Source organism: Haemaphysalis longicornis, unplaced genomic scaffold (genome assembly GCF_048455015.1).
Source record: "Haemaphysalis longicornis isolate Haplotype H1 unplaced genomic scaffold, Haemaphysalis longicornis Haplotype H1 scaffold_7, whole genome shotgun sequence".
Lineage (NCBI taxonomy): Eukaryota > Metazoa > Arthropoda > Arachnida > Ixodida > Ixodidae > Haemaphysalis > Haemaphysalis longicornis.
In genome coordinates, this window is record NW_027526422.1 from 114,010,804 (window position 1) to 114,032,372 (window position 21,569).

Genomic DNA, 21,569 nt, shown 5'->3' on the forward strand with positions numbered 1-21,569 from the left:
ATCCCCGAGAGAGGCCAGGATATTTTACCTTTGCCGAAAGCGGAGCTGCGACCTTTTCCATTTGGTTGAAGAAGAACCTGCCAATCCTCGTTTAGAGAAAAAGATGAGAAACGCTCTTCACTCGCGTTTCTGTTTTTGTGGTTCTATTGACAGCCTGTACGGTGCGACTAAATACATTTAAAATAAGGCTCCACAATCAAAGAAATACTTGTTGAAGATGCATAGCAGCGTTTCATTTGGGTACCCTCGATGACAGGTGTTATTGTTTGACTGCTGCTTCAACGTCGAATATTTCGATGGCTTTCGTTGCTCCGCAAGCTTCCTGCGAACCGTAATTCAGTTCAAAAATTATTCCGTGAATTATTACTGGGTGGCAACATTAGAGATCTGTGTTTGTGTTGAGCGCCTTCCTTACGTTTTCTTGCTATGTCTATTGCTTATTTTCACTTGTTAATTTTGCGTGAGATTTCCACCCATTGAAAAAAATATTTATTTATATAGCACGTTCCGGGTTTCGTGTTAGTAACTTGTAGGTTATCCGCTTTGCGTATTGTCAAAATGACGTAGGCGAATACTGGCCAACGTGTCGGACCTAAACGGCAGTGATAAGTACACCCAGTTAACCTGGTTCTAGATTCTAAAACCCAGCCTATATAAAATGTCCCCGGACGTGATGTTGTTCTAAGCTACCCGCAGCCATGACAGGTGTAAATTTTATGACTGCGGTTGTTTTCGAATGAAGGCGATGGCCAGCAAACACTGATAGTAAGGTCCCGCAGTTTATGGAGTGCTGGTTTCTTCTTGCTGTGAGGGACTTGTGGTGAACTTTGCGATGATATTTAGCAGCTTTTTGAATTCTGCTGCAGCTGAACACACAAGTGCATTAAAAGGGATTGAGCAATTTTTAGTTTTCTGTTTAGAAAATACCTGTGAACTATTTCAACTAACAGGCCATAAACGCTTGTCTTATCATTTTAATGTATAAGAAGGAGCCATGGAGTCGGTGATACTGTGGACTTCTACATTTATTGCTACAGCGTAAAGGTGGCCGCAAGAGGGAAAGCGGCAAAGAGAAGCGACCTCCTAGGGACACAATCCTGTTCGATCCTATGACACCTGGCAGTGCTGTCGCCCGAGGCGGCGCATCGCTAATGATGATGGTAGGATTCAGTTTGCCATGATGATGGTTGGGCTAATAATGGATGGCGCTGCCGCCACTGCACGTCTCCCACATTGCGAGTACCGCGTCAAGACAGAAACAGACGGACGAAATATGTACAGCTAGGAACAGAAAATTGGGAAGGTGTATCCGCGTTCAACGAATGAGGATAAGCAGTCCTGGTCAGTCCGGTGTGAGAGACCGGTGATTACATTTGCCTCAGGTGGCCTTGGCTGGGTTTGCAAGAGGGGCGAGCTTGCATGTGGTTTAGAAGTCCCAAAGGGAAAGAGGCTAGAGGAGCGGCCACTGTGTAGATGGTGTGGCGATGCTGGTGGGACGGGAGCGTTACGAGCAGCCTTTCGCGAAGCTTTTACAGTTGCGCTGGCCGCCGGTGCGAGCAGGTGTTTGTATCCTCCATGGTGGTAGTTATAGTACAGTGCCTGGTGAGCATCCTTGCGCATTTTCGAAGCGTAACCGCGGTACTATGCCCTTGATGACCGGGGCTACCGCGAGACGCCGAACTCCATGAACGCCGCCGACGAGTATGAGCGGCGACAGCGTGCGTGGCGGAGGCTTTGGGTAAGCCGGAATTGACAGCTCACGGGTGTGCATCGCTGTTGTGTCAGCAAAGATACGTCTTTGTAACGGGTTCTTACGACGTCAATGGTGAGGTCGGCGTCGAATCGTAGAAATGGACTCCACCGGTGGCGAAAGCGCTGATTTATGACATTGGACGCCTGTCGTTAGTGGTGCGGGATTTGTCTGGTCATGCTGCACAGTGGCTGATAAGGTGCTCCCGGAGTGTTTATTGTAGATAAATGGTCACGGCTCAGTTGTCGGTGTCCGCTGAGGGCGACGCAAGGTGCGTTTCATCTGAGTTATGCTGCTACTGCAGTGGAGCGGGACACTGTGTTAACGTCGTGGTGGACTTGACGTGAAAAGGTGGTACAGCAGGCGCCAAGGTTCCTAAGAATGCTTGGGTCATACAGCAAAGTCGGCCACCGGAGCCCTCACTTGAGGTGGCAGAAGTGGGCGAGGCGGGCTTTGGCTGGTGGGCCCAATGACGTCATCAGCTGCCAGTACCGTCCGTATAGGTTTATGTGCCGCGCTGGAGATGGGGTCTAAGGGCTGAAATTAGCGGCAGAAGGCAACGACGATGGTACAGAGTGTTGGATGTGTGGCGACGACGTGTGCGTGGACCGTGCGGGTACCTCCTCGCCTGCACACAGAAACAAGTCGTCGCTGAAACCGCAGTGCGTGAGCACGGTAGCACGGACGTCATTGTAGGGGGTTTCGCTGGGCACCAGTGTGGTGACGAAGCAGCGGAGCTTGAGAGGAGGCTTCTCGCGTAGGATGGAATGCTTGAGTGGTTGTACCGTTTTGTGGTTAAACCAGAAGGTAGCCTCAAGCTTGAAGAACCAGCCTCTGAGATAGCGTGGGTCGAAATCTGGTATTGGCGGGTCCCCCCACGTCGCCACGCCGGTAGGCCGCCGGCCAGGCCACTGGCGGGAACTTCCGCGTCACCACTTGCAGAGCGCATTCCAGACAGGCGCTGATGGACAGGACCAGAGCCCCTCCTTGAAGGGAGCTTTGTAGCGGCAAGCCATAATGTCAGCAGCAGCAGTACAACGACCAGGATCAGTGAGCACCGCAAGCAGCTGTGAACGTGATCGCCGCCATGGCTATCGACTTGCAGCCATATTAGCAGCACAACCAGGCCATCTGGTTCCTCTAAGCCGAGCAACAGTTTGCGCTGTCGGGGATCACCTCCCAAGAACGCAAGTGTAATTACCTCAGGAGACCTCTAGCCACGTCTGCTGCCTAAAGGGTTGCGGACATTTTCTTCGCCTCCTTCATACGCAACCCTCCTGAAACGGCCTGCGAACAGCTCAAAACAGCGCTTCTCAAATGTACAGCATCTTAGCGCACGTGCATACGACAGCTTCTTTCCAACGAAGGGCTTGGTGAGCGTAGACCCAGGCAACTTTGGCGGCACATGACTCAACTTAACGGTTCACGTGCACAAGCCATGGATGGCGCATTGCTGCGCGAGCTCTTGGTGCAGTACCTGCCTGCGAATGTACAAATGGTTCTCGCAACCACTTCATCCATGGAACTCTCTTCGCTCGCGCCAATGGCAGACAAGGAAATGGAAGTTGCCAGCTTGGCGCCACGTACGTGAAGCTACCGTGACCACGATGCCAACATCACCCACCCCTTGCGCGACGCCAGCTGCTATCGACCAAGGCGCACCTGCGGCGTCTTCTAATGTCGAGCACCTGTGCGACCAACTGGAGCAACCCATCGTTACGGCGACGCGGCGAGACAACTTAACACATTCTACACGCCCGTCACGTCAACGCTACCGCTGGTCTTGCCAACGTCGGAATTCGGTGCGCGCACGCAGCCTATCGTTATCCCCGGTATGTGCTTCTACCACCGCCATTTCGGTGCAGACGCTCGCCAGTGCCTCTTTCTATGTACATGTACGCGAAACACCCCGGCACACCGCTAGCGGCCACGAGCGGTTCTGGTCCCATTGAAGAAGGTCGGCTGTTTTACATCTTTCATCATACCACTGAACAACAGCTCTTCGTCCACACTGGAGCCCAAGTGAGCGTCTTGCCAGCTTCACGCCACGACCTCACCTCCAGAGCAGTTTTTCACCTCCAGGCAGTGATCGTTACACGGCGCATTCCCCTGCTCGCACAGCGATCCCTGCCTTTACACCTGAGGTTTCGCAGAACGTTTCGGTCGGTTTTTGCAATCACCTACGTTCGCTCCGCCATCTTTGGTGATGATTTTCTCAATAAACACCGCTCCCAAGCCGACGTCAAGATACGGTAATTTCTTGACGCGAAAACCCTCCTCTCTGTTCAAGGCGCTACAGCGACAGAAGCTGCTGACGTAGCAATTCTCTTTGATACAGTTGCTAAAGAACCGTTTTCCGCCCTGCTGAAGGAGTTCCCTGTGTCACGTCACCACCCGACTGGAATCAGCCCGTGACACATGAAGTCCGTCGTCATACAAGGAGTACCAGACCACCCGTCTTCTTTCGCCAGTGACGTCTGGCTCACGACAGACTCAACATCAGCCGTGCATTTCGGCCACATGCTAAAATTTGCCATCATCCAAGTTTCGTCCACCCGCAACGCATCATCCTTGCACATGGTGCCCAAGAAGAACTGTGGCTGGCACCCTTGTGGGGATTACCAATTCTTGAATCTCTCCGCCATTAACGATTAGTACCCCTAACGAACGTTAGGATTCGCCGCCAGTCTGCACGGTAATACCATATTTTCATAATGTGACTATATCCGGATATGGTATTATCCGGATACCTTATCCAGATATGGTCGGTGACATACACAAGATGACCATCGCAACACCTTACGGCCTCTTCGACTTTCTCCGAATGCCGTTCGGCCTCCGGTACGCTACCCAAACGTTTCAGAGTTTCATCGATACAGGGGCGTGTGGACTGCCCTTCGTCTATGCGCTCGTGGGCAATTTGTTGGTAGCAAATACGTCCATAAAGGAGCATCTTCCCCACCTCCGCCTTCGCCTCGAACGCTTGGCCGCCAACATTATCAATGCCACGAAGACCGAGTTCAGTGCACCCACACTCGATTGCCTTGGATATTATCTGGATGCGACAGGCATTCGACCCCGCTCCAACAAAGTCAAGGCCATTCCCTAATTCCCAACACCAACGTGGGTCACCAAGCGTCGCTAGTTCCCGGGTATGGTGAACTTCTCATCACCATCATCATCACCAGCCTATCTACGCCCACAGCATGGAAGAGGCCTCTCCCATTAATCTCCAATTATCCCGTACTGTGCTAACTGCGACCAATTTATCCCCGCAAACTTCTTGGTCTCATCTGCCCATCTAACTTTCTGCCACCCCCTGCAACGCTTGCCTTCTCTAGGGATCCACTCTGTTACCCTTAATAACCCACGGTTGTCTTCCCTTCGCATTACATGCCCTGCCCACGTCCATTTCGCTTACTCAATTTCTACTAATATGTCTTTAACACCAGTTTGCTCCCTGACCCACTCCGCTCTCTTCTTGTCCCTTAATGTTACACCTATCATTTTCCGCTGCATTGTCCGCTGAGTCATTCTCAATTTAAGTTGAACCCTCTTAGTGAGCCTCCAAGTTTCTGCCCCGTAGGTGAGTACCGGTAAGATGCAGCGGTCATACACTTTCTTCTTCAGCGACAATGGTAGGCTGCCATTCATTATCTGAGCATTTCTGCCATATAACTCCACCCCATTCTTATCTCTGCCTCATGGTTGGTATCCGGGGTCACAACTTGGCCCAAGTAGTAGGCGAACTTCCACCATCAGTTTATCAGAAAATGCGTCACTATGCTTGACCCTCTCGACCGCCTGCTTTCCGAGAAGCGCTCTGCAAATGAATTGGACTGGAACACATTGGCCGAGGCAGCCGGTTGCACCATAAAACGTGCGCTAGTCGACGCCGGTCTCTTCGCTCACCCAAATTCAGCACGTCCACTCGCGCCGATGACGGATGCCACGAGCTCTGCTGTGGGAACTGTCCTTCAACAGCACGTAAACCGCGCGCGGCAGTCCTTGGCCTTTACTCAAAACGCCTACCCCAACGCAAACCCGGTACGGTGTTTTCGAGTGGGAACCATTGGCAACGTAGCTGGCTGTGCGTCATTTCCGACATCTTTTAGAGGGTTGTCTGTTCACAATTTTCACTAACCACAAACCATCGACGTACGCCATCAGCCGGCCCAACACCCATCACACGCCACGAGAATTGCGCCAGCTCGACCACCTGTCGTAGCAATCAACGGACAGGTAGGCATGTCTTTGGCGTGGACAACTCACCTAAGGATTCTTAGTCACCTGGATTCCATTGCCTGCAGTTTGGCCTTTCGTTACTCCAGACAAACGCCGATTGGCTGCTGACCGAGCAGACGACACTGAGCTGCTCCGCCTTCGCTCAGCGCCTACTGCGCGCAAGCTCGAAGATGTGACACTCGACGGACAGGAGATAGTTTGCGAGTTGTCGACCGCAAAGCCACGATCATTCATACACAATACCCGCCGTTGTAAACTCTTCGACGCCCTGAACAGTATGGCCCACCCTGGGAATATTTCCACGCATATTCTCATCGCGGCTCCATTTGTCTGGCCTCGCATGAACGCGGATGTTGCGACTGGATCCATGCCTACGCACCATGCCAGTGCGCAATGGTTCAGTGGTACCCCGTTTCGCCGTCAAAGACGTTCCTACAACGTTCCTACTGCCTGAGGAGCGGTTCGCTATCGTGCACGTGAACCTTGTTTGTCCCCTGCCCCCATGCCAAGGCTTTTGCTGCCTCCTTGCATGTGTTGATTTATTCAGACGCTGGCCAGAATCCATACCAACATCTCCTCGACATCTGGACTTCTCGAGATCTCTATGCCCACGGAAGCGTCAGCATTCGTTTCGGCATGGAAGCGCGCTTCCTATGCCCGTCATCCATCGGCACCGACCGCGGACGGCAGTTCAAGTACACCTTGTTCGCCGAGCTCCTGCAACTCACCGGCGCGACTCGTTTGCGTACTGCAGCGTACCGGCCACAAACAAATGGGTTCAGTGACCGCTTTCACCAGAAACCTAATGCCGCGCTCACACCACACGACTGCCCAACCCTGTTCCAGGACTGTTCCAGAACTGTTCCAGCCCTTGCCCCTGACACTTCTGGGCATACGTACGGCCTTCGAGACTGACCTCACCTGTTCTTCGCCTGAACTCGTTTATGGCATCCAGCTTCGCTACCACCCGACCTCTTCGCGGTACCGTCTCAGACACCTCCCGCCGCGACTACGTCAAGTATGTGCGATTCATCCGCGCCGACCTTCGACCGCTACCTGCACGTGAAAGTAGACGCCAATCTGATTTTCTGCTATCGGACCTTGAAGAGGAAACACGTGTTTGTGCGGTACGGACCCGTGCTCCCCCCGTTACAGCCACACTACGTTGGCCCTTTCCCTGTGCTCGATTGGCACTCCTGGACGTACGCAATGGCCATCAACAGCTCTCACCACACCATTGCCCTAGAGGGCATACGTCACCACTACCGACATCAACCCTATGAGCCTTCCCTCTGTGGCTGCACACCATCGCACCACCGTCGCGTACGTTGGGTTGTTGATAGAAGCCTCGCACCAGTTCCTCTCCTGGGGGGGGGGGGGGGGTGAGGGAGGGGGGAACCCAGTAGCGACAAGCCCATTATCAGCGGCCCCAGCGTGACGTAAGCCAACGAGCACGCTCACCTGCCGGAGGGCACGCACGCCCCTGGGATTAGCAGATGGAGAGCCCACTGCGTTCGAGACAAAGCTGCTTCACTCTGCGGTTTGTTCAACGGCTCTACCGCGGTTTGTTCAACGGCTCCATGGCACACGCTCTACAAGTGTACCATTACTACCTTAGTATCTTAAAATCACCCGATATTGTTTACTTCCTTGAGCAACTGGGGCCTATTTTTAGGTGAGGTTGTCATTCTCAGAAGCCAGTGAAGTAAAGCGCTGCTGGATCTGTGCGGAAATACAGTGTTGGCAGTAATTGTGCGACGCTGCGTTTTTGAAGAAACCTACTGAGATATGCATCTTTGTGTTACGGAAATAAAACGTGGAGGTTCTGGATGTCAAAAGGTATTTGGGCGACTCTTCCCACCTCAAAACAAAAAAACGTTTCCTCTATCTAGAATTATTGCCTTTCGGGAACTCCCCCGAAGTCAAACACCATGCGAATGCTGCCAAACAAAACACACAGGGAGGCAAGTTTGCAGAAATCTGGACTACGGTCAGCCTCCAGCCAAGATGCATGTTCGTGCTGACTGTTTAGTACATCCTATCCTTTTCTTTAGGCGAATCAAGCTAAATTGTGCGAAAGGGTGGCAAAAGAGTGATAAACGTAGTCTATCGGTGGCCACGCCACTAACAACACAAAGCAGACCCGACTTATGGCAGACCGGAGAACCGGTCCCGGAACAGAACCCAGTACGGCTGCGCATGCGCAAAACCAGTTTTTTCGCCTCGGCGCACGCGCAGTGGCGTCGGTCACCTACCGGGAACCGTACCGGAACCGGTTCTCTGGCCTGCTATAGCTCTCTAATAACACACCATAAAAGCCGAGCTTGATCTGCGGTGACTGGTGCAACAATCGTGGCCTACAGATGTGCAGCGACACGAAGCTGCCAACCAGCATTTGCAGCTTCCTGTCAGCTCGCCAGAGCTGCCTACCATTTGGGGTTTTCGGGCTGTTGGTCTTCACTCTTTGATCTTAATTTGAGAGAAACTGGGTAGGTTCGGAGGCGTAAAAGCGTGAGGCCGGGTTCAGACTGCTGCCGAAACTCTCGTAATAACTTTAGGAATGACGTCATTTCACGTCTCAGCAAACCAAGCTGCGTGACATGCCGCATTTTTACGTCCACAGATGATCACATGGCCTTTGCATCGATAGTCTGAACATCGCCTTAGACTCGGCCGTGAACATTTTTCAGCCAAAAACTTGCTGCTTGTGGTTGGGGGTTGCAAAGGTTGTATTTGATTTTTTTTTCTTTTTTAAAGTCGGCGGTTTCTCTGCGGTGCTTACACGCGAAAACTTTGGCTATTTGGGTCAGCCGTTTGAATAAAAACAAGTGTTGCTGATGAGCTTGCATAATACCGGTTTACGGCCACAGTTTGATTGGTGGTCATGTGATTGGTGATATCGATAGACCTGCATAGGGGAAACGGGGAGAAGCGAAGATGGAGAGCGCAAGTAACCAAAACGGAGAGAAAGAGAGGGTGACGAGGAGAGAAAAAAATGTAGCGTACAGAAGAAGAATAAGGGTGGAATGGAATACATATGTGTATGGGGAGGAGCGTGATCGCGTTGCAGAGGGAAGGCATAAGTTGGGGAAGAGGAGGGCTATTAGCAGCTGCAAATAAGGAGAAATTGCCAATCGTGAAGGGATGACATGAAGGCGGGAGTGGGAAAGTGTCACAGAAGGGGACTGAGATAGAAAGATAGAGTGAGGGAGCGCTAGAGAAAAGGGAGAAAATAGAGGGCACAGAAAAGGGAGAAAATACAGTATCGAGAAGCAGTTGGGGTTCGGGAAAAAAAACTTGCGCCTTAGCTCAGCTAATCGTGGATATGCAAAGCAAAAGCTTGGCATAAGGTGGTTGAGTCTTGGTTTCGCTTGGTGAAGCTTTGATGCAGGTGTGTTGCCGACGACGGCTCAAAGCCATTCGGTCCCGTGCAGCACCCAGAGAAGGAGGCCCGGCCTCGCTTTCATTCTCGGCGAACGCGGCGTTCCTGTTTCGCAGCGAACGCAGCGCAAGACGACTTAGCGGTACGTGCGTGGGAGGCAACGGGTTTGGTCGGGTGCCGATCAACCGAGCATCCGCTCCCGTTGCGGCCGATGAGTCGCAGGACGACTTAAAATGGGGCCTTGTGCACTGTGCCGACCGCAGGCCCGGTTAATCACGCGATGCGCTTCGAGGGGTCTGTCGCCGGGGTGTGTCCCCGGTAAAAAGGTTAACTTGCGCGTCCTCCGCGAAACCGCTGGACGATAGCAGTAAATTTAGAAATGAAGGCGGGAAAAAGAGGACAGAAGGAAGGGAACGATGAGGACTTTGAGGTGATTGTAAAAAATGAAGGGGGAGGAATGCGATTGGGGTGGTTATACGTGAGGGTAAGGAATAAAATTGACAAAATGAGAACTATTTGAGGACAGCGCGATGTGAAGAATGTGTAAAGTAGCACTTTTGTTGAAGTGGTGTAAGTTGATATTATGCAACATCACAAACACACACGCACGAAAGCAGACCTCTGAGCGCTTGTACATCTTTTGTTTCTTCCGTCCGTGTGTGTTTGGGTGGTTGTACGATATGGATGAGAAGAGTAACTAAACACCATGCCTTGGCACAACCATAATTTGTTTTTGTAAAAGGGCATAGTGCTAGTGGGCTGATTTACAAGGTTCTGTAAGTGTAGACGCTGTACGTTTTAAGATGACTCCCGACGAGTGGGCTTTATGCACTTTAATGACGCTCCATTGATCAAACGACGGTCGAAGTTGGCAAGCCTTTACGTGTAGAACTAGCAAGCCTCTCGAGCCCTGGGTGGTCACTACGTTTTATCTCGTCCTCGAGTGAATCCTTGTTTGTCCTACATATCATTTACCACAGGAAAATACAATGTCGTGTTCGACGGTTTCTTCACAACAGACGCAGAACTGAGCATGTATATTTTTGTATATTTTGCCGTTTCGTTTTCCATTGTGAACACTTCGGCTGACCCGGCAAAGTTTGTTTGGGTACCAGGAACAACAGCTGCCCCCCCTGGCGTGCTACTCGTTTTGAGCCAGTGGCTGACCCTGTAAAATATACTGTGTAACCGCTCTTCTGTTCAATCTTCTTTAGGAAGTTTCCCACGTGGTAGTATTCTCAATGTCGCTTGACTGTTTGCTTGCTGTTCTGCAAAAAGGATGAAGAACCCGGCAGCGGAAAGACTCTGGACGTCTGCATTCAAACTGCCCTGCTCTGAGGGTAGGCAAAACCTCACACGGGCATTTTTGATGCCCTAAGTGGCGATCACGCACTCAGAAATTTCCTATTAGCTCCGGATAATGGCAGTGGGCTCATAATGCAGCGCCGGGCATTCGCCCTGTAGATACGTCGGCGGTTGAGGTGCGAGCGTAGGTCCAGTAATCGCAGCTGGACGCCATTAGGGTCTTTCTTTGTAAGGTCATAGTTACAGAAGACTCGCGAAAACATTCAAAAGTTCTACTTTCATGGGAACAATCTTTTGTGGCACTGTGAAGAATAAAGATCGCCAACCAATCGCAAGACCCTTGTAACAAAATTCTTGCCGAACTTCAGGGCAGTTTTTGTCCAAGTTAAAAAGCAACTGTTCATTGTAGGCAGGGCCAAGACCACAGCAATTAGTGACTCCTTGCTTATGAAAGTACAAGTCTGCTTCGAAATAAGGAAATGTCGCCTGTGGATGATATACCTGTTTTTTTTGGAAGCCTCCGACATAAGTACACGGATAATTCAAGAGTGGTTATATGTTGGCGTTAAAGAAATGTTGGATTAATGCAGGTATGGCAAAAGGAGAAGGGCCAGCGAAAAGCATATTAGCAGGTTGCGAGGACGTGAGAAGAGTGGACACCAGCTCAATTGGTAGTATGCGAGAGTAGCAAAGCGGAGGGAAAGGGTTGAAGGATGAAGATAGTAGGGCATGAGGAAGTTACAATAGATTCTGTAGTCGTTAAAGCGGAAGCTGAAGAACAGCAGGGAGGTTAGTACGGGAAAAAAAGTTGAACATTTCAATAGGGAAGCGGACAGTAGTGAAGGGTAGTTTCGATGTCGGTTAAGACGCAATCGCCTTTCAACGCCCTTTCCAGAACAGCAAATTTTTGGTTTGCATATCGCGCCTGGTCGGCTCAGTGGGTAACGTTTAGACGAACACTTTGTCTATATTATGGCACGTATTGCATTAAACAACGTACAACATAATGGGTGTATATATATTATTACGGCAATCCTCATCATCATACTTTTCCTATACGATAAAAACCTCTCCAAGCAAGGTCTAACTAATCCTATTATAAGGGGTCCAACGACATTCCGTGTGCCGGATGTTGTTGCTCTCATACATACATCGTGTAATCTGCTCAGGTCTGTCCTTCAATCTTTTCTCCTTTACCAGATATGGGTATGTATAGATATGCATACAAACGTCCGTATATCGGAATAAATGTTTCGAACATAAAAAATGAAAATACATTCATAATAAATTCACGTTCCGGTTATCAAAAATGGCACAAAAGCATCAGTACAACTTATAAGCCACTCTACTGTTTGTGATATGGCACTCTGCTGGTGCCGAAATACTCGCTGCACCTGGGTGCAATGTTACAAGATACACCTGATGCACCCCGTTCGAAATTATATGGTCATAAAAATGATGTTCTTGCTATTACTGTATACATACCGATAATGTAAGGACTTGCCAGGAACACAGGGACCATGAAGACGCCCATGATACCCCAAGTGGCGGTCATCTTCTCCACTCCAAGGTACTCGGCCACAATCACAGGTTTCATGGCCAGAACGGCTCCTGATGCGACACCCTCCCCAACAAGCAAGATAGCAACGTGCAGAAACGATGATACCTCTGGCAGCAATGCAAAACACAATGACACAGCCAGCAAGTTACCGACAACCAAGAGATCACGTTTTAAGCCTAACGTGTCCGACGCTACCGGGAGAACAATGCGTCCAGTCATGCTCGCCACAGCCCCATACATGATGAGTGATTCAGCGATTGGCAGCGGAGATCCCTTGTCAACTGCATAGGCGACGATGTTCGTCGTAGCAACAATGTGACAGTATTCAAAAATAACGTACGTCGAAGACAAGGCGTAAACTGCGGGTGTCTGTAGGATGCTCAGAACTTCATTTAGTGGGCCTATATGAGAAGTTCGGTCCGAATTTCCTAAATCTTGGTTTAACGAAAAGCGTCGTTGCAACATAAAGGTCAAGCGTCCAACTAGGGCTCTACGTTTACCAATACCGTTGTCTCCTTTGCAGTAGCTGCTACCACGGAGCTGTGTTTGAGGTGCGGATTCTTCGCTAGTGCTAACAAGGACAGAATTTTCCAACAGCGAGGCGTCTTCTGCGTTTTCTCCACTGCAGCTGTGATCTTCAGCGAAGCCTTTCTTTGCATCTTTCGTTCGCGAGGAGTTTGCTAAAAGGGAGTTCGGATCCCGTTTAGAACCTGGTACTGATTCTCCGCCGTGAAAAGCGCTCTGGTTCAGCCTGTCTTCTGTCCTCGAATTCGAAGCATACATCCTCAATGGATCAATGGCAATCCCCTGGCACTTCGGGTCGGCAAGTGTTCCTGTGTCTATGGTGTACTGTTGAGATAAGCTACTACCGTCGTGAAGTAGCCTTGTTTTTGATGTGATATTACTTCGGAAGCCTCTCCTGAAACCGCAGCAGCTCGATGCCATGGTATGGGTCGGGTTTCTCAGAAGAAACACGATTGGTACAATGTTCATTACGAGACCCCCGGAAAGAAAGAGCGTACCCTGAAGACCGTAGATCTCGACAAGGGCAGAGAGTATGACAGGGAAGACGAGTCCCGACGCCGACCATCCCAGGTATTTCAGCCCGCTGACAGTGCCGCGATACTGGTCGAAATATTCCATTGTGTATATAGACAAGCATATCATCAGTATTCCCAAACCGGATCCTGCGGGTACAGAAATAATAAATACTCGCATACAACAGTTAAGAAGAGGTTTTGCAAAAACTCTGTAAAAAACAAAGGCCCAGATAATAAGGCTAATGTGTCACATACACGCATACTTAATTAGGCTCAAAAAGCAAGCATCTTTGCTTTAATTCGTGTCACGGAGTTTTCCTTACATTTTGAAGGATATGAACGTTGCAGCAGTGATTTCACGCAGTTAACAAAGAGTAGCGCGGGAGCAATCGAATGGGGATATAAGACACGCTGACAGATTTGTTGAAACATCAGAACGCTGCTTTCGGCTGGACAATAATTAGCTCAGTGAGTTCGGAAACAAATAAAGAAGCGTACGAAGGCAGCCTGTCTGCTCACTGTTTTCCATATCTAGTCGGTGTAGGGCAATGAGATGCTAATATTGGCTCCGTTAGGTCAAAAATAAATGAAGAAGTGCACCAACTCAGCCTGTCTGGTCGCTCTGTTTCATATCAAGTCGGCATATTGCCTTAATACCTCCCTTCGTCTGAGGTATACACATTGCTAATTTGTAAGTTACGTAAGGCTTGCTAAGGTGTTAAAATTAAGACGAAGAAAAAACACAACAACAGGTTATCGGCGCTACATTCTCCTAATAGTGGGAGCACCTGTCACAGCGAAGCTGTATATACTGAGGCAAAACGTCTATCTATAGCAAGATGGACTCTGCAGGAACCAGCGTGGATGTGTAGCGTGGATGCGCGAATAACAATATGGTTGAAGAGAATGTCTGTGTTTTTCACTTCGCCATAATACGTTTTAGACGTACACGCACTCTCGTAACGTTGTTGTGGAATCTAGGCTTGCCAAGTTTGAGGACGCGAGGAGCAACGGAAGTTCAGGTTCTTTCTGTGCGTAGAACGAGGTGGGGTGCGTTGCATAGCATGAAAGAAGTGAGCGGAAGTGCGGGAAGTGCGGAAGTGGGAGGGATAAAAGGCAGAAGGAGCACCATGCATGATTAACGGCGCCCCGAAGCCGCCTCCCCCCCCCCCCCCCGACGTGGTGCTAGCGCAAGCGTCAAAAAAGCGTCAGCGTCGGGGAATCCTGCAGCCCATTCAGTCATGTCGGTTTTGCGACGCAGCTTGGGCGGCATGTCAATAAACATTGTAATAAAATTAAACAGAACCTGTCGGCATCTCTATTGTTGTGCATAAAAGATCCAATACAGTGACACAAAACTGCAAACGCTGTTCATATGCTCCCTTTTTTACCCGCATAGAAAACCTTAAGATAAACACGGCGGCCGTGACTTTCCGGCTTGGTTGGAAACAATATCCTTTTGTTTAAAAGCTATTTTGTAATTTTTTTCAAAGTGTCGGGTGCATAACATCACGAATCAGGCCGGCGAAATGCACAGTCGTTGACGTATATAGAAGAATATATAAAGGCAATTAGCGCACCTTTTACGTGCGGCGGTATTTTGAAGATCTCGCGTTTTTTTTCGCCAACGCCCTAAAAACAACCGCCGTTGCCATTAATGAACCCCCAAGCTCGAGCTTAGAAGTACAACACAATAGCCACTGAGCAATGCGGCCCGAGGGTTTCCGAGAAGAGCGATAGAGAGTCTTTAGCTTCGAGTTTTTTCTATACCCTTAGGACTCCTTGCATCAAATATGGGCTCTAACCCCACCCCCTTCGCTGCATTTCTGGATATATAGGAAGATGAGGTCTCAATAAAGGTAATGAAGAGGCAAGCAACAGGTAGAAAATAGCGTTTTAGGGCAAACACGATATCAGCTCGTGAGAGACCGTAGCTCCGTCTTACATATTTCGACATTATTCTGTAGCGATCGTTCTGCTAGCAGGCTGCAGAGAAATTTACCGAGAGACAAAATTACCACGGACATCTGCAACAATAAGTATATGTAGCCCCGTAGCACAATCGAGGGGGAAATTGGGAAAATTCAGGGGCAAAGAATGAACTCGGGCAATGCAGGACAGGAGCATTGCAGGTCAGGTGGGGAGGCCTTCGTCCTGCAGTGGATCTTAAGTGTATAAGATGAGGCTGATGATGGCATGAAGCCAATTAAAGCTACGATCAACACTAACACGTTCAAAAATTACGTTTACGAAAGCGAAAAATATTTATTGATACATTTCTTGGCATCATGTCGACAATGTGGAAAGACTGACTCTTGGGTTACGCAGAATGTCTTGTTCGCTGAACGTTCGCGCGGTTTGCCGGAGAATCGATTGACGTGGTGTTGTGTTAGATTTACGGCTTTGGCGCCAAAACGTTTGTTCAATGCACGAATCATTACATTATGACGCTCTATGACACCTGTACACGATATCATTAGCACTATAATTTTGTTTATTGGCACACAATAGCGCAGCACGCTTCCAAAGCGCCCATGCGGATAACCGTAAAGTGAAACAAAATTAATCTTGTGCAATTGTGTCAACACATTTTTATTACTTCACTAACTAATATCTGCGACCAAACTGTTCCTAAAATTCTCGCAAAACTGCGACTCTTTGTGTTTCACTGCGTTTGTATAGGGTATAAGCAAAGTCTTTGGTGTGTTTTCCTAAAAGACATTGTCAGTTAAAAATAGGAGCCTCAAAATATAGCCTAGAGATTAGTATAACAGCAAAACATTACTTGGGAACTTAGGCGCTCGTGAGTCATGGATGCGAAAAGAATCTTGTTTAATTATATGGTGATGACTGCATCTTCGACTTTTGCTCTGGAGTGCTTTCAATTCTCTTGATAATGTTAAACACATTTGGTACCCGTAAATGAGCGCGCCCTGACCTTCGAATATATTGTCCCTTAGAATTTGAAAAACAGCTGGTCCAATTACTCTGACAGGATTTTACTCGCATAAAATGATTCACAAATCACTGATAATACTTTTCTTTCGGTCATTATTCCTTCGGTTTGGGAAGCGTGTATGTGCTGCGGAGGGTGACACACAAAATATTGCCATCCTTTCCGACTAAAGGCATTAAGGCGTCACCACTGAGACATAATCATGAATTTTCGCTCGATGCGGATGATTAGTGCAGCTTCCAAGGTGATTCCCGGCACGAGAAATATATACTTCGTGCTTACCGCGTTTAAAGTATCTTAATGTGGGCATAAAAGTAGTAAGCTTTATTCCATTTTCTGCCCTTAATGGTTTCGCTACATTTCTTGGTACAAAGCTTCCGAACAGCCGCACTCTCTCTCATCCTCACAGATTCTCCAAATTGAAGGTGTCGTAAAAAGTGCGAAGAGTGACTTCACCGTATATGAAGCCAATGGTGAAAGTAATCCAGCCAATATTTGGAGCCAATGCGCTCGCGAGCAGTCCCAGTGGTGTGAGGACACTTCCAAGGAGCGTGATGCGGTATACCGAGAACCGGTATTGGTATATGAAGATGGGAACTCCTGCGAATAAGAAAAGAAGAGTGTATAATGATTCCACGACTGGTCTATTTGTGACATACCACTGGATACAGTCATTTTAAGGCGTCACTCCTTTACTTTGGTTTGCGCACTGAGCAGTTCAGGCTACCTATGGCCTTTTCAAGCATTCATCTAAGGATTTCCCTTCAAAAAACACCATTACTGTAACATTGAAAGCACGGCACCGGAAGTCATTTCCCTTATATGACTGTATCACACACCCCTAATGTGAAAAACCACTGCAGCAAAATGCGAGAAACAAAATCAGGCTCAAAAGCTAAACGAAAGGATGAAATGTGCTTGTACACCACTTTTTCTGAAGATGGTTCACATGCAGTGCAAACTCATTGGACTTTTCTTTGATTCAGCTAATTGAACGACTTGAACAGTTTTGCCTGAGAATGCGAACTAGCATCTCTGCTAGTAACCATTCATGCGGCTTTCGGCATGGTAGGTTTAATTTATAAACACTGTTGTCACATATAATTATAACTGGTGAACACAATGAAAAGGCTTATATTACAAATGGCCACCATTAATGAGTACCTGGGTCGGTAAAGTTGCAATAGAAGACAACTTCCGATTCAGCACACAACGTTCGTACCTCTACAGATACGCGCCGCACTGGCTCACTGACTCGTCTATTTCTAACAGCCCAGCCAACCTGCTGGACCTAGGTACTAGAAATTTTGGAAGGACATTTGTATTATGGCATACGGTGGGCTATGGCTGGAGTCCGGAAATTTCACCCAATTGGTGCAAAAGAGTGAAATGGCATTTTCGGATAATATGATAATTTTGCCCGCATGTTGAGATCTTGCACGTTTTGCCGATATATGTAGCCCATTACAATCTTTAAAAAATAGTTCCAGAGATTCGGAATAAGACACCACTATGGTGGGAACATATATTTCGCAAACACCGACTAACTACTCAAAGTTCATCATCTGTAGCGTGGTGCTCGCTCTTTGCTCACTACGCAAACACCGACTAACTACTCAAAGTTCATCATCTGTAGCGTGGTGCTCGCTCTTTGCTCACTAATTAGTGGTGCCTGTCTGCTGGTTTTCATGGGCGAATGAAACTCCTGTATTACATTACCTCGATTAGGCTGCCATGCGTTAGGCACTAAGACCCAACGTGTTTTCTCTGGCATAGCGAAGAAACTCGAAGGACGCACAGGCATCGAACGATATCGCACTTTTACTATTCAAACAAACACGTAAATCAATGTGAAAGCACTAGCACAACGAATACAAAATTTCAAGCTGCCTAAATTATCCTTTTCTAGACGAAAAGATTTTGATCACAACTCCTATGTGGGTGAATATATAAGCGTCAATTACCCATGTCCACTAATCTTTGAGAGCAATAAATGTTCGTTAACTGGAGCTCGGTCATTTCAAACTGGTTGGTAATTCGAACCAACGCCCATGCTCAGGCGAGAGCTGTGTACAGTAGCCGACCGTTTTCACAAACTCCAAAAATTCGGTGAGTATGTCGGACTTCCCCGAGGAACCACCAGTTGTCCAATAGGAGTAATGTATACGAACAACCGATATTTTGCACAAAATGAAACAAAAGGTTCAATCTTTTATTCGGACTATTTTTTGTTCCCCTCCAGATCCAAAAAATCCGTCGGCTACTGTATTGCAATGGCGGAAATTCCCCACAATTCTAATGCGTGGGTATTCACAGTGGTTCATTCTGTTAGCAGCCCCTGGATTACACAGCACCTTGGAGGCAGAAGAGAGGGATTGAGAGCAAGACAGTGCTATTTACTTGAAACGCAAAACAGAGATAGAGAAGCACAAGAACGCGCGCGGGAAGTGCATGTGAATGCCGAAGCCGGCGCGCGCCTGCGACATGCCGCATCGGTCCCCGGTCGAATCTAAATCACCTGCCCCGTCGCACGCCTTTCCCGACAATGAGTTGGTCTGTAGACTCTCTGAGTCCTGCCTGCGGAGCGCGGTGGAATGTCCGCTCGTTCTACCGCCCCCGCCGGCTTATTCGGAGGCCCCTTAACAGTAAACAATTTATTGTCCCTCTCGAGTTGGAATTAACGAGCTTTTACTCTATATGAACTCTATGAAATTCAATCACTCTCGAAAGATGTCGATCCCTGGCTTAGAACGCTGGAACGAACGTTCCGGAACTGTTTCTTTTAAAGACGATAGTCTTTCTTGGGCTACTTAAAATCAGAAATTTTGGTCTGTCTGCATGTCTGTCTGTCTGTCTGTCTGTCTGTCTGTCCGTTTGTAACTCGATTCTGCCACCCGGCCAAAGTAAAATGCTCACTGCGCAATAGTCTTATATGCTCACAGCCAAATGTAAACGTCTAAGCCCGGTTTATTTGTTCATACTTGTCAACTTTGTTGAACAAGAGCAAGACATTACGCAAATATAAAACAGGAAATTAGTACAAAAGAGATATTTACAGTGTTTCTTTATTAAAAATTCATGGATGTTTGGTTTTTCGATAGAAAATGATATTCTACATCTACTGCAGAAAACCACCGCCTCCTGGCGGCATATCAGAAATCACGCGACAACAGTAACAAAAGGTTCCACTAGCTAGGTCCACGTTCTGCTTGGAATGCACGTGGAGCGCGGCCACGCGGTTCTATAAAATGTGTTGTCGGCCGCCTCCATTCACGCGCGTCTCCGCGGTACTGCAGCGCTTTCATCGAGGAACCCGGCCTGTAGCAGGGGAACGCGGTAAATTCAAATTGCCTTGCGCAAACCTTTAGTCTGTTTACCTTGGGATCAGCGCGAGCGTACAGGAGCAGCATGAAAGCTGAGCGGGAAAGCAAAGGGGGGCATTTCCTTGGCAAATGTCTGCATAGACTATCGTTTTTTGACGACATTTGCAACGAAAGGAGAAGATACGCGGCCAATTTTTCTCTAGCTTAGAGTCGTGCAGTTCATAATGTTAAATGGACGTATGAGTGCGTTGAATAGAAGTATTTAGCTTTGCGCAAAATAAGGTTTATCTCCCATCATAGAGACAGAGAACCTAAAACGGGCGCTTACCGACCAAGTGCGATACAAGAGCCACCATAGTGAGTGGCCACGACGCCATCTCGTGGCTAGCGTCGTAAGTATCCCTGAAGCGGACGTAGAAGAAGGCTGCGTTGGTTATGACGATGGCGGAGAGGAGGGTCACGAACGTCACGACAATGCCCATTCCCCACAGGACATCTACAGGCCCCGGCACGCTCAGTCGCCGAAAGCTTTCATGGGGCTTTTGTTCAAAACTTTCGGGTCTGGTGGCGGTGGTCATTGCGGTCGTCTTCCGAGCCTTCACACCAGGGCAGAACTCCTGCGCGGAAAATAAGCCATGACATTGTCTGTCTGTGAAATATTCGAAGCAAAAGTCACCAGATAACAGATGAAGTTAGCTAAAAGCTGAGAACTGGCTGCAAATGCCCCAAAACCGCAGCAATTCGTTTCAATAAATGACGCACCATGGAGTGAAGGGGAATTACAGAAGGCGTGTCAATAGACATAAAATTGCTAGGAAAATTAGGCATAAAATACTTCAATAGGGGGAAGGGGGATTGAAAGGGCCTCGCAAGTTGTACAACCGAAATACGGGATAAGATGCTCGGTGTGGACATTAAAAATTCATTTGCCGCGTACCTTATCGCTTTCCATACAATTTTTGCTGTGTTTAATCTGAGGTATTTGGGCTTGTGCTTGTTAGTTCGTTTCCTATTCATTCCCGTCTTTTTTTAGAGGGGCAGGAGAGCAGCAATATTCTTCCCTCCCACAAAAAGAAATTTTGCATAAGCCAACACAAAAATATCGCTAGACATATTATTTATGTCGCCCTAGTGCTGCTATCTTATAGCATTATGGGAGCTATTAATGAATGTTTTGTAGCCTATACCCCGAACGCCTACAAAAACATAAGTTACGTGTTTTTTAAGCTTATACTCTCCACCATACAAAATTGCGTGGAAATCCTCTCTTCGAATGATCCAATGATTTAAAACGTGTTGCTTCTTCTAGCTCATCCGTCGGTTATTACAGCGATGTCTTCTTGACGAGGGTGCATCTGCACTACATCCCATATAAAAAAGAGACATTATAAATTTAGGAAGCATGAAGCCTTCCCCTATGGGAAGATGGTGTAAGTTGGAGGAGGGGGGGTGTTGGAGTGGAGAGGCATTTAAGAGAGAGAGAGACGCTGTACGTGGTATGAGTTTGTCTTTATTTGTTTATTTGGGCATTATCATCATCATAAACGTAGGTGACGTCGAGCTGTGGTTTCCGTTCCGCTTTGATTATGACCGCCTTATTGTCTGTGAAATGTAAAGTCAAGGGCCTCTGTAGTGGATGAACCCTAAAGTTGCTGAAGATGAGGTCGATGCACGTTCCTCGGATGGTTGTGGGATGCTTGTTGGTTGTGGGATGCTTGTAATCACGGCCCGCCGAGACTCGCCGACGCACGCCACTGCCGACGACGATGAAACGTCGAAGGCGCGTGAAGGGTGCTCGTCTCGTGCCGGCTCAGGAAGACACCGGCAACACTGTCGCTCCAGGAGCTATAGAAGAGACCGGGCGTTCATCAAGCCGAGTATGCGCAGTGGGGGTGTGGACGGCGCAACAACAACGACAACGACAAGGGAGGGACATAGCCCCGACCATGATATGCTTCGCATTTAAAAGAGACATTATAAATTAAGAAGCATGAAGCCTTCCATATC

General features: G+C 48.3%; 1 protein-coding gene across 1 annotated transcript; it reads right to left on the minus strand.

Moving 5' to 3' along the window:
* Positions 1-10,784: 10,784 nt before the first annotated feature.
* LOC144146483 (monocarboxylate transporter 9-like) lies at positions 10,785-20,140 on the minus strand. The gene is made up of 6 exons (XM_077678430.1): positions 19,891-20,140; positions 16,696-16,839; positions 13,149-13,430; positions 12,393-12,602; positions 12,187-12,350; positions 10,785-10,835 (listed from the first exon to the last, which is right to left on the minus strand). Exons 1-6 carry the CDS (start codon positions 20,138-20,140, stop codon positions 10,785-10,787), a joined length of 1,101 nt encoding a protein of 366 aa, XP_077534556.1.
* Positions 20,141-21,569: the final 1,429 nt, after the last annotated feature.